The sequence below is a fragment of the Citrus sinensis genome, chromosome 7 (assembly GCF_022201045.2).
Source record: "Citrus sinensis cultivar Valencia sweet orange chromosome 7, DVS_A1.0, whole genome shotgun sequence".
NCBI classification, from domain to species: Eukaryota; Viridiplantae; Streptophyta; class Magnoliopsida; order Sapindales; family Rutaceae; genus Citrus; species Citrus sinensis.
In genome coordinates this window covers 3,062,061-3,076,016 of record NC_068562.1, presented here as the reverse complement: position 1 = coordinate 3,076,016, position 13,956 = coordinate 3,062,061, and the positions used below count along the sequence as shown (strand labels likewise).

The 13,956-nt window shown below is 34.5% G+C and overlaps 1 protein-coding gene across 3 annotated transcripts; it reads left to right on the top strand.

Annotated features, from left to right (window-relative positions):
* Positions 1-443: 443 nt before the first annotated feature.
* LOC102612407 (autophagy-related protein 101) lies at positions 444-5,543 on the top strand. 3 transcript variants are annotated; one of them, XM_052444911.1, is made up of 8 exons: positions 444-700; positions 790-826; positions 1,033-1,172; positions 1,302-1,397; positions 1,900-2,065; positions 2,163-2,322; positions 4,489-4,606; positions 5,084-5,543. In XM_052444911.1, the coding sequence occupies exons 1-7, from the start codon at positions 668-670 to the stop codon at positions 4,562-4,564; spliced, it is 708 nt and encodes a 235-aa protein (XP_052300871.1). In that variant the 5' UTR covers positions 444-667; the 3' UTR covers positions 4,565-4,606; positions 5,084-5,543. The 3 variants fall into 3 exon arrangements, with proteins under 3 accessions (XP_052300871.1, XP_052300870.1, XP_006466658.1); XM_052444910.1 differs by lacking the exon at positions 5,084-5,543 and having other exon boundaries at positions 445-700; positions 4,489-4,754; XM_006466595.4 differs by lacking the exon at positions 5,084-5,543 and having other exon boundaries at positions 452-700; positions 1,087-1,172; positions 4,489-4,754.
* The last annotated feature ends 8,413 nt before the right edge of the window (positions 5,544-13,956 follow it).

Sequence of the window (13,956 nt, the reverse complement as noted above, 5' to 3'; positions counted from 1 at the left end):
TCGACAGTAACATTTTTCTTAAATGCGTCATGGCAAAATCAAAATCACAAGCACCCAAATATACAAATTCATTTACGATTTAAGGAAAGAATCTTTACCCTTCCTTGCCTTACGAAATTTCTGATAATTCCCCTCCCTTGCAAAAGTCAAATTTGAGATTCAAATCCGTATCGCATCCTATTCTCGTATTTATGTTTCCATCGACTTCAAGAGCTTCATTTACACACAACCGATTTAAACGGTTGTTATCGGTTGTTGTTAGTAACTGTCTACTCTCCGATAATTTATTTAAACTGTTAGATTGAACGAACTTATATCCAACGGTTTCATTGAATAAAGACAAAAATTATGATACGGTACCACAGTTGCATCATAAACAAGTCCTCAATAATAACATAAAAGATGGTCAAGTCAACGACCCAAACGGGTCGAAACGGCCCGCCCTGGCTAATCTCAACTCTTCTAAAGCACGAGTAAGCTTTTAATCTAAGAGATTAACTTTATCACTCCGATCGGAGAAACATTAGTTCGTCAAGTTACACTCAACGGACTACCTCAAACTCTGTCAGCAACCAATCGTTGATTGCCACCGCATCACCTTACCCACAGATTCAAATATTTACTTCAAAGCTAAAGCTTTAATTTCTCCTTTGAGTTTGTCATCGTCATGAACTGCGAAGTCTGCCAACTCAAAGAACTGGTACTCAAAACTGATTTCTCTATTTATACTTTAATTAATTCTCTGTTTTATTTATTATCGAGTTTCTTTTTTTGTTTAATTCTTTCTAGGAAGTCGAACACTACGAAATACGCGAAGTTTTGCGCTGTAAGTTACTGATTTTGGCTTACTTTTCTTCTAAATGCTTCTTCTTCTTCTTCTGATGATTATTATTATTATTATTATTATTATTATTATTATTATTATTATTATTATTTGGCTCTTTATTTACTTCAATTTCAGTAATCTGATCAAATTAGCGCCTATTGATTGTCAATCATTTGATATCTCTATTTGCATCTATGTATATGTAGATGGAAGGATAAATGAATTTATGGGACTGAAATGGCCAGGTGATTTATTTGCAGGTATATTACACACAATTATTTTTCATCGAGCATTAGGTCTTGTGCGGCCTAAAGATATTGATCTCGAACTTTTTGAAATCACATATGTAAGTGATTCTGATTTACTGTGCGTTAAATGTCGTTTTCTCGTAGCTTTATGGAAAAATTGAATGTCTTTAGGATTTGATTGATTACCTTTTTATTGTTACTTGAATGTTTTAGATATTTTTGTGTAGGTGCAATGTGGAGATTTGGAAGTTGAGAAGAAAATAGATGAGAAGATTGAGCAATTCATAAGTTGGGTTGAAAAGCATCCTAACAAGAAAAGTCAGGTCATTATTTGCTTACAATTTTTATTTAACGCAACTTTTAGTTTTTGGTGTCGGCTTATTCCTTAAAGTTTTTTGTCTGTTCTAGAATGACAATCTGCTATTGTTGTTTCAAATCTTATTTGAATCATCTGGAGTTGTTAAGAATCTTCTTTTGGTCATGGGGACAGAATATTTAGTTTTTGTGGAGAATGCATGTTAAATACTCTTTTAAGTTAGAACATGGAATTAGGTTACTTCCATAATGTGACAGTTTGAAATTTTCTGTTCTGGTATGAGTTTGGAGTACTTCTTTATCATCCACCGCTCCCTGACCTAAACAATTTATGTTGGCATTTTAAGTGTAGCATATTTTTGTTTTGTGTTTTTTGTTGACTTGAAAAATTATTAGTGCAGGGCTTTTTATCTTAGATTACTTCTAAGTTGAGGTTTAGGCTCCGCCATGTGCTTTCTTTTGGTTAGGTTCATATCTGTTTGTTTACTAACTTCTGAAATAATTATGCAGATATGTTTATCTTTCTATGAAGTAAAAAACAAACAGCCATCATGGTTCACTAACAAAATTGAACGCCTATACTGGGAGCAGTGGTATGTGAATTTGAATGTGGCCCAACTCCCAAAAGCTCATTCCAACAAGTCTCATCATTCCAAAGTTGTATTCGACCCTGGAGGTACTGAAACTATAGATTTAACTTAAAGAATATTTGATGTCTCACTTATTCGAAGGTATATGCTTCTTATTTTCCCTCATTATATCCTTGAATACAGAGAGCGCATCTGAGGAGAGAAGCGTTCACCGGGCAGCACTAGAAGCTTCTCTTCGTGATGTTTTATTTCAAATAATAAAATTTGTTAATGAGAAAAAAGACCACGTTCCTTCCATTTCTGAGGGTGTCATCTATTTTCCTTATGAAATAACCATCCCAAGGTCAGCTCTCCTTTAATAGCTTTTTCTTCATTAATGTGAATGCCTATTTTACTTTTCATGTGGTAGTTTTGTTATTATCGCTCATGCTTATATGTGGAAAGTGAGTGATTTTTCCCCACCTCTTGATTGTCTTAGCCTTCTTGCTTCAAAGGATTTCTTTATCCCTTGTGATCGAAGTTATACAGTGGCTTAGGTTTGGATGAATTTTATGTGACTGTTTTAGCAAAATGATGCCAATAAAGCTTCAGTACATTTTCTTTAAAATTTTTGTTGCGTGTTTGCTGAACTTTAATAATGTTTACTTCTCTTGTTGCTATGATTTTGAAATAAAATTTACATACATGTTTTTTACTTTTTTCTTTTAATGTTGTTGGATAGGTGGGTCGCCCATGATGGGCCGACCTGACCCGACCCGCACATGGTAACTACCATGTAGTTACATGTACGGTTATGGAGATTGAGAGGGAAGTTAATTTTAAACAAACTTCCTCCACTTTGGCTAAAATCTCTCTAATGATAAGAATAAGAGTAGAGATACATAAAAATTGTTAAAAATCATCTTCTTCTCTTCTTCGTGAAGATTAAAATTAAGAACGTTGAACAATCCATAAAAAGGGCATTTATACTGTGATCAGAGAAGGATTTCCGCTTGTGATTTCTTTCCGACCATTAACGTGATCCAATACTTGATTACTCCGCTGCTTAATTCGAGAATAAAGGTATTTCTAGAATCCTTATTTTTCCTTCGAATGCAATAGAAAAATTGTCTTTGAAATTGTTCAAGCAAGAAAAAGAACCGGATGGGGAGGGAGAAAGAATACACACAATCTTGGATGAAAGTTGTAGTTATGTTCACTGTTTTTCCCACTTGGTGGCTGTTTCATCCAAGAACGATCTTAATATTACTATAATTTGTGTGACTGAAGCCACTTTCTGTGTTTATCGATTGTTGTTTCATGGGTGATCTGGGCAATATAATTTATTTTGGATAGATTTATGCCTACTGAAGAGGGTCGGTAGTATTCAAGGGTTATGTTTTTCATTTATGGTCACCATCATTGTGGAAGGATATTAGCACAGAGAATGTTATTGTTCAACAGAAAAATTTCTTTAGGAGCAGTATAATGTCCAAGACTATAGTTTACATGAGGTTGAGTTGAGAAAATTTCTACATGGCATAAGGTCTAACATGAATCATACTGTGACATTTGTCCTGCATTGTTGGTTCAGCTCCTCTGATTCTTTATGGACCAAAGTAAGATCTGATATGGGTTGTTAGCTGGTGCAATGTTGTCCATCACCAAATATTGATTCCTTACCCTTGCATTAGTATAATGCAATATAGTAATTCTAATATCCAACTACCTTGGAGCAAATAAAATGGTGTAGACATTGGCTTTTCGTTTGGACTCTGATAATCGTAGGTCCAACCTGTTGAAATCACCAAACAAGTAAATTTTCTTTTTCTTTTGGTTGAGGGCTCCTTGAAGCATTTTTGTTTAGAAGGCTGACTGCAGAGGGTAGGTTGCTTATGCTTCTAGAAATTTGGAATTCTTTATGTGAAGTAAATTTAATACACACAAATTGTGATAGGTCATTTGAGAAATATACTGATGGAGGTGAGACTGATTGTTTACTAGGTTTGTTTAACGATTCTGCAAAATTTCTCCAATGCTAAGTTTGTTCTGAATTATTGTCCTTTTTTACCATATACGTGGCTGTTTTTTTATGTAATTATGAAATCTGAAGTATAATTGATTGCTTGGGCAATGATTTCTAAGTTCCCAATCTTCCGACCTGATTTACAACCCTTCTTCATACCTGTTATTAGTTTATTTGATTTTTTTTTTTAATAATTAAAGCCAATTATGTAATGTAGTAGTATAGTTCATCTGCAAGTAAAGGTGCATCTCCATGTCTTGTATATATCCATTTACCAAACAGATCTGTTTATACACTAGCAACATTTTATTTTTATTTTTATTTTGGGGGGGAACTGATAAAGAGGTCTGAGTAATGAAGTTTTGTCAACACAGAAAGATAACTGCCCTTGGTGACATGTCTTTGTTTTATCAATCTATGAGAAGTTGTTGCTGTCGTCAAATCTGTTTAATAAGAAACATTTCTGATTTATGTGTGAACCAATATTGTGCCTCTGTTTCTCAGTTCATCGGATTCTGCTTTTGGGATGGATATGATCAAGAGAATGCTCCAGACCGGGCATCCAACCATGCTCAGCTGAATATCAGCATTAGCGATCTGAATAACTTGTCAAACTCTGAAGGTAAAATGGTATAATTCTTCTAATAGTACTGCTGATAGGAGTATTGGAGTTGTTAACCTTGTATATGAGAAGCAATCGATAAGAGGATGTTTGCACAATTTGTGTAAATGTTGTCCGTTTGTATAATTTAATCTTCATTTTTTCTTTCTGCTTGTGGTGATTAATTTGCCTGTACATACTATTCTGATACATTTTTCAATAAACCGGAGTCAACAGTAAGGTGCTGCACATTGTTTCTTTCCAAAATGGGTTTGATAGGGGGGGAAATGATGAGCTTTTTTTAAAATAAAAAAAAAATTGGTGTGGTACAGACTTACCGATGATGACCCTTCTACTGCAGAGATTTATTTTAATTGGCTAAAAATGCTTCAGTCATCTTTGCTGCTTTATTTATTTATTAATTTATTTTCGAAGTGTTAAAAGAGTCTTGAAGTTGTTGGATTGATCTTTCGGCCCGCCCTTGTTGCGTAAGTTTAGGTGCAGAAGTAATTCTAATTGGGCATTCAAATCGATCAACTTGGATTCTTAAAATAAACTATATCGAAAGTGTGGTGATTGACGGATCGTATGGAGGACAGAAAACAACAAACGAAGCTGCCTCTTTTTAAACTAATTTAAAAAGGAAAAGAATTCCTGGCCAACGGCAGACACTTGCCTGGGAGAGAGGCCCAGATGCTAATGGGCATTTCATTCTCGGGACTTTAGGATTCAAGCCTGGAGGCTTGATTATTGGGCGAAGTCATCCATACTCATGTTCTGAGGTCCGCAGGAAACAAGTTTAGGGTTAGAAGATTTGAGGTGAAGGAGGTTGTGTTCGTTCTGATTTCATTATGAATTTGAATCAAAACTGAGAAATTGTGATATAAATATAAGCCGCGGATGCACAGGGGTCACTTCGGACATGAGAAAAAGACTGATAGAAAAAGACTGAACGATTGTCGATTACATCTGGTATTTATTATTATTACTATTTTTTTGGGGAAATATAACCCAAAATGAAAGACAACCCAAAATATTATTATTATAATTACTATATATAGAGTGATTTTTCAATTAGAATTCTTTAACTTTAATAAAATTACGAATTAGTTAAAAGAAAAAAAAATTAAATTTTAATACACAATAAAATACAGTACATTGAAGACTGGGATTCCTAATTGAAAAATTACTCTATATATATATATATATATATAATATCTCCTTCTGGTATCAGAGCCAAGGGGAGGATAGTGTAATATAGGATAGAGATTTTGTGTTTAAAGACTTATATTTTTGTTGAATATTGTTTGTGTGGTGAGTGTTACCTCTGGGTGCCTCGGTAGTTTTTGGTCGTAAGTCCCGATTTAGTTGAAGGGCAGTAAAACCAATTCTTAGCCTTGGATTGTAGCCATACCAACAAGACTAAAACTTAGATATAGGTCCTAACCCATGGATTCTTTGCTCTGTAGAGCATCATCCTTTTCTAGCTCTTCCTCTGGAAGAGCTAGTGATTCAAAGAATGTTGTGAATTCTGAAGAATTTGTAATTGAAGACTTTAATAAAGCAATTGATAATTGGGAATTACCAAAGGTTAATAAAGAAATGATTTATAAAACAAAAAAGCTTGATTTTTTAAAGAATGATTATGTTATAAAGACTGAAGAACGTGACATAACCCTTTCAAAGTCTTTTGAAACAATTCATTTGTTTTCAGAACAATCTTTAAAGAAATTAAGAGATAAAAATTTTAATTATATTCACATCGGCTTAATACAAGTCGGCATAAAACCCCTTACTACAGAAGGACTTAATACTTCCATACTTGCTATCCTAAGAGATGGGCGATTCATCTCTTTTGATGATTCTTTACTAAGTAGTATAGAATCAAGTCTTTGTAAAGGACCCATTTCATTTAATTATTATCCAAACATAACGATTTCCTTAAAAGACAAGAACATTTTAAAAACCATGATTTTACAAATCAAAACCCACAATTATGATATGATTGAGGGATCTATTCCAGTAGCCTTAATTTATAAAATTTCTTACAAAGCCATGATTTCTGCGTTTAGTACGCAACATAAATTCCAGTCAAAAAGAGATGAGACTCTTCTCTTACGTTCTGTTTCCTTCTGGTATGCAGGATGGATGTGATTATGCAGAATTTAAAATTTAAACTTTAATATTGCAATAAATAACCAATTTTTAATAGGTACGTGGCGTTGTAACCAGATCGATGCAGAACTTAATCTGCCTTTGAGATCAGATCTGACTTAGAACAGATCAATATCTCGCACGTTCTGTTTTCCAGCCGATATACCCTTTTTAAATTTCTTTGCAATCTTTAAGCAGAAAATGTTTTCTTTAGCAAACCTAGCAACAGATCTAAAGGCTCATAGATAGTATTAGATCTGGATCCCAGAAATAATACTCTGAATGGTTGGAGGGAAAAGAGAAGATACAACAGAAGACAGAGATCCAGTCTCTTTGCTTCTGAGGAACGTAACAATTTATACGACAGATCTGATACAAATCAGTCTGCAAAGTGTTGTGCAAATTTTAATGTACTCGCAAGCGCACGAATCTATTGTAGTATAGACTAATGGTGACAAATGTCGATCCCACGAGGAGGTGGATTTTAATTATGTAGAATTAATTTTGTAAATGGGTGATTGGATTTGTGGTGGAAATGATTTGAAATATGCTAAATCTTAAATTGAATTGGTGAGAATAAATTCTAAAATTGGAATTGAAATGGCGAGAATAAATTAAAGAGAAATCTATTGAAATGACGTACTTGAGTATCTAGATCCGTATCAACATGCATCATGGGCTAAATAATCCTTATTAATGCCAATTAAATCATGAGGGGGGAATTCACACCTCATGAACCACGCTCTAATCAATATGGTGCTAAGGGCTTATCGTGCCAAATAATAATAACCTTATACTAGAGAGCCGGTGTAACCAAGGCGGTATCTAGACAAGATTATTATTATTTATCGACGAGAAGTCAAAACATCCACAAAAACTAGAGGGGAAGAGAAAATAAATTTACCAAATTAAGCCCATGACACATGTTGAGACTTTACCTTCAACCCAAGCTTGAAAGAAAATTAGCTACTCATAATTGAACTAGGGGCAAAATGGAAATTTATTAAAATACGAAGAAAATACAAGATGGAGAAGGAATTACAGAAAATGGATCCCAAAAATGGATTCAGAGATATCAAATTAGGGGGGGGGAGACCCTCTTTTTATAGATACATGGAGTAAATCATGGCCATCGGATTAAAAACAGTTTGGACGCTCAGGATTGCCCCACGTCATCAGTCAACAGTCCACGGTTTGACCACGCGGATGAACAGTAACACGGTTTGACTCGGATGAACAGTAACGCGGTTTGACTCGGATGAACAGTAATGCAGTTTGACTCGGATGAACAGTAACGCGGTTTGGTTGAAAATAATCCTATGTGATGCATGTACCGTACGCGAGATTTTTCATCCACTGATATGCTGCCACGTCACCATCAACAGTACATAAGAATTTTAGCCCAACAGGATCGTGCCACCTCATCAGTCAATGCCACATCATCGGTCAATGCCACGTCATCGATCCGTCTATGTGAACAGTGTTGTGAACAGTAACATAGTTAGTACCGTACACGTGAATAGTACCGTACATATGAATAGTGCCATTTTTCCTTTTATGCTCCTCCTAAGGTTTTCGACCGTCCTGAGTTCAAAAGTGATGTCCGTTTTGCCGTCTGATCTCTCCTTTATTGTGAAATAACTATAATGCCCCTAAAATACATAAAATACTTAATTAAAATAAAACACATGTAATTAAATCACAAGAAGGTTAAATACATAAAAGTAAGGGTTGTTAGTAAGACTTGAAATGTAAAATGACGGTTTTCTCTTTTATAAATATGCATTTTCTAACACTCAACACACCCCCCAACTAGCTTATTGCTAGTCCCTAGCAAATAAAGCGAAAACAAAATTCAAATTCAAAATTTTTTTTTTTAAATAGAAACACTCGTATTTATTCCATCAGATTAATGATAGCAATCAAATAAAAGTATAAGCATTATCTCCAGTCTAAAGCAACATCACACCCACATCAACCATCCACATGAATCAGCCCAATAGATTTTGTTATAGCTACTTTCAAGAATGACATGTCAAACCCCAAAATCTCATTGGAAGTAGTGACACTCTCACAAAGAAATTAAAACCAATAAAAATAGTCACTCCAATGAATGGTAATTGAGAGAGAAAATAATAAAGAAGTGATATCACATGTTCTCACCAAGATGAAATAAACATGTCCTTAGCTTAGAAATAATACGATCTCAAGTCAAATAAAAATGCTAGTCAACCCAATTTATTTATCTTTTTTATTTATTTTTATTATGCACCACTACATCTTTTTAGCCCATATAACTAGCTTCTACTTCAAACTATAATTCCCTAAAATCAAGAAGGACTTTTATTAGGACGTAACGTAGGCTAGGGATATGGTTAACAAAGAAGGGAAGTAAGGAAAACAAAGTGTATGTTTGAGAAAAATGCAAAGATTTTTTTTTTTGGAAGTTGCAAGGTGGATTTCACCTATTATTTTTATTTTTTATTTTTCTTTTGAAACAACAATTTTTGTTTTGTTGTTTTTTTTTTATTTGGCATAACTTCACTGAACAAAAATACTTATTTACATTTTTCTCAAACATAAATAGGTGATGGAACTTATAAGACATTGGGTAATACTCCAAATCGGAGTGGGTTAAGATAAGTTTAACAAATAAAAGGTTTTTTTTTTTTTAAAAGACTCAAAATGGTTAACTATGGATATTTCACAAAATGGATGGCTAGAAAGGCTCAAACGGGACAAAGATGGCATTTCCATCGTCTTTTAGGGCTCTAAATAATCATCAATATCTACTAGTTAGATGGGTCTCCCAATGTAGCACACACTTTTTTTTCTTTTTTTTTCTTGTTTTTATTTATTTTATAATTTTTTTTTAAGGGTTAACTCAAAAGAAATCTAGAGATCGTGTATATAATAATAAACTGTTAAGCTGTATAAAGAATGGGCAAAAGGGTTACTCTCCAAGAAAAATGATAGGCTCAAAAACTCACTTGGTACTTATTACGACATGTTCATTCCTTCAAGCAACTCACATTTGTCTCCGACATCAACATGTAAAGTAGCAAACATAGCGTAACATCACTTAAGACCAAAGATAATACAAATACTAAAATTTGAAATTAATCATGTCATCCAATGTTAAAACAAATCGCACAAATTTTTTTTAAACAACATTCTACCCCCCAACCTATTCTAAACATGAAAGGAAAATATGCATGCAGAAATGTGAAAATGATGCATAAAAACTAATTAGAAAAGTTACACGTAAAATGATAGAAAACGAAAATAATTTTTTTTTTTTTAAAGAAGATGCGTTTCTAGAGGAACTACACTCCATATTCAGCCATCTTCGACTCAAAAGTTGGAAAATGTATATTTATAGAGGAGAAATTAAAAAGAAGAAAAATAAACATAAACACATAATAAAGAAAAAAAATGTCTGAATTTTTTTTTTAAAGTTTTTTTTAAAACGATGAAGATGCGTTTCTAGAGTCACTACACTCCATATTCAGCCATCTTCAACACAAAAAGTTAGCAACAGTTAGTTTCTATAACAAAAAATTAGTAAAAACTTAACCAAAATTCCACAATTGTCGATTATTCCCTCCCCCCAACCAGAACGAAACATTGTCTTCAATGTTTGAAATGAAAGAAGTAGAGTTTAGAAGACATCACCTGGGTGGTGCAACACAGAAAATAATATTTACAAGCGGAGAGTTAAATCTAATTTGTACTTCTTACTGCGGCTACTATTGCCATCATTATGTGGATGCTCCAACACAAAGGTCCAGGGGTCTGGCTCCGGTTTATAAGCTTGTAACAGATCAAGTAGCTCATTAGCAGTGTGAGCACAAATAAAAAGTTTTTTCACATTAGAATGAATGAAATAGTTTTTTATTGCATGGTTAAGAAATGCGATAAAGCCATCATAAAAGTTATTGACATTTAACAAACCGATGGGTTTTTGGTGGATGTGCAGATGGGCCCAAGATGCTAGTGTGATAAGTGCCCTTAGTGTTGCAAGATCTCCTGGAAGGAAAATAAAAGCATCAGCATGATTAAGCATTTCAGTTATTCTTTCTTGCATACCTGAGAAGACTAACTCTTCTTCAGTTGATGAGTCAGACGAACTGCCCAATGGTTTTAGGACTCTTGGGATGATGCCTAACACTTGACTTCCTCTGATAAAAGCTGCTTCTGAGACCATTTTTGATAACCCTCGGTTACCTCCTCCATACACCAAGTGTAATTTTCTCGCTGCTATGCTTCGACCAAGATCTATAGCTGCCTCAACGAACTCTTTATGTTTGCCATAGGTAAATCCAAAAAGCACACAAATGTTCTTGAATTGTCTATTGGGAGTAGCTGCCATTGTGATACTTCTCGAAAACAATTTGTGAGTGCTTGACAAAAATGAAATCACATTTAAGAATCTTGGTGACAGTGGATCACAGTTGTGTATGAGGTAACATGTCAGTGTCAAATAACATGTAAAGCACGTGGCTCGCTAGTCAAAAAGGAAACAGTAAAAGGGAAAAAGAAAACAGTAATAAGGAAAAAGCAAACAGTAATAAAATTTTTAAAGACAATAATGCACACAATAAAATAATAGTGAAATAAAATAACAGTAAAGTGAAAGGATATTTACAGGTAGTTGCGACTATGACTCACATCTTTCTCTGGGTTTAAGTCCAGAAACGGCTTGAACGCCCTCTATGGGTCGAGGATAGGCTTCCTATCCAGTTTTCTTATAAACTGGCAAACAGGGTCGTTTATAGTTAGATTCCCGAGACTATATCGTGCATGCTCTTTCTGGAATAATGGTCATAACTGGAGAATCGCTCCTTGCACATATCCACTGGGATGCGTTTCAAGAGACAAAAGGATATCATCAAATGACTCCTTATTCAAGCCATCCCTAATGAATTGAATCTTATCTTCCCTGTTATCAGACATCATTCCTAAAGAACATGGGTTTTTATTGCAACTCATTCTGGCACACTTATGACAAGCAACAGAAATTCTTCGAGCTCGTCGTTTTCTTGCATAATTTCCTTTACCACAACCAGACATGTATGCAATAAATTTTGGAGGTAACTCACCTGCCGATCGTACTTTAGCCTCGATTAATCAACGGATGTCAGCAGGTATGTTATTCCTCATGAGTAATCGCATGCGTTCGGACCGAGCTTTGTAGATCGTAAGGAGGGCATTCTGAGGAAGTGAAGGGAATCGCTTGTGAAGTTTCGCTAGAATCTCGTTTCTGTCCATACTTTTGCCTCAAAATATCAGTTATTATGGGAAACTGAAGTAACCGACTTGATTGTCACGGAGTACCGTTATCCGCCACTTCACCGAGGTAACAAACTAAAGCACACAAACAGAAAAATAAATTAAAACACACAAAGAAAATTAAAATCGTTCTCTTATTGAATTTACCTCAAGCTCCAACTGGATGTCGTAAACACTTCTCTCAATGTCTCTGAGTTGACTTTCTAAACCCTCAACATAGGTTACTAACTCTGGTGGTTGTAGAGCCCAAATGCGATGTGTTTTACAAAATTGAATCTGCCTTTTGAGATGAGTTTTGACACGTTGAAGTGGTTTAAGAATGTTCAGGAGGAACGGTCTAAGTAAGGTACTCATGATTAAAAACGATAAAAGAAAACTTAATAGTTAAACAAACACAATTATGCAAAAATAATTTCAATTAGCAGAAGAATAATATAAAGAAAGAAAAAAAATCAAATCAACGAAAAGAAAAAAAATCAATTCAAATCTGGTGGGTCACTCAAATTTATTTCGGTGTCTTCTCCATGTGGTTGGTATTCTAGATATGGCTTTAATCTTTGACAATTAACTTTAAACGTGACACTGTTCTTTGGGTCCTTAATTTCAATTGCCCCATGTGGAAAAACAGTATGAACAATAAATGGGCTAGACCAACGAGAGTTAACTTACCTGGGAATAGGTGCAAGCGAGAATTGAATAAAAGCACTTTCTGACCCGGAGTGAACGATTTTCTCATAATTTGCTTATCATGGAAGACTTTCATTCGTTGCTTGTAAATCTTGGCATTTTCGTATGCATCATTACGAATTTCTTCAAGTTCTGCCAGCTGTAATCTTCTTTCTGAGCTGGCTTGTTGCATGTCAAAATTGAATTTCTTGATGGCCCAATATACACGATGCTCGAGTTCCACAGGTAGGTGGCAAGCTTTTTCATATACTAGCCTGTAGGGTGACATCCCAATCGGGGTCTTGAAAGCCGTTCTATATGCCCATAATGCATCATCAAGTCTTAATGACCAATCTTTCCTGTCTGGCCTCACCGTTTTTTCTAATATGTGCTTTATTTCTCGATTGGATATCTCAACTTGGCCACTGGTTTGCGGATGATACGGAGTCGCCACTTTGTGTGTGATTGAATACTTTGTCAAAAAAGCTTTGAATGCTTTGTTACAAAAGTGGGCACCACCATCACTAATTATTGCTCGAGAGAATCCAAAGCGTGAGACAATATTGCTTTTCAAAAATCCTATCACCACCTTGTGATCATTGGTTCTACATGGAATTGCTTCTACCCATTTCGATACGTAGTCAACAGTAACCAATATGTATTGATGGCCAAAAGAAGAGGGAAAGGGTCCTATGAAGTCGATACCCCATACATTAAAAATCTCAACCACTAAAATTGGATTTAGTGGCATCATATTCCTTCGTGTAATGCTCCCCATTTGTTGACACCTATCACATGAAGAACAAAAAGTGTAAGCATCTCGAAATATAGTTGGCCAATAAAAAACCACATTGTAAAACTTTAGCTGCTGTTTTCTTAGCATTGAAATGGCCTCCACAAGCTTGTTCATGGCAGAATGAAAGAATATTCTGAATTTCATTTTCTGGGACACATTGTCTAACAATTTTGTTAACATAAATATGTTAATAATATTGATTTTGATGATAACAAATTTTAAATGTATTTTGACATAAATATTGGAGCTATTTCTTAATAAACGAAAACTCTTTTAATCATTGCCTTATTTCTTCATAAAATATGGTTTTTCAAATTAGAAAGAAATTCTCTGCAAAAACATGTTTAAAATTACAATTCTGGTTATAAACGGTGAACCGGTTATTTTAAACGGTTAACCGATTATAGGCAGAGAGTAACACATTTCCTAAACCTCTAACCGTTTATGGAAAACGGAAAACACA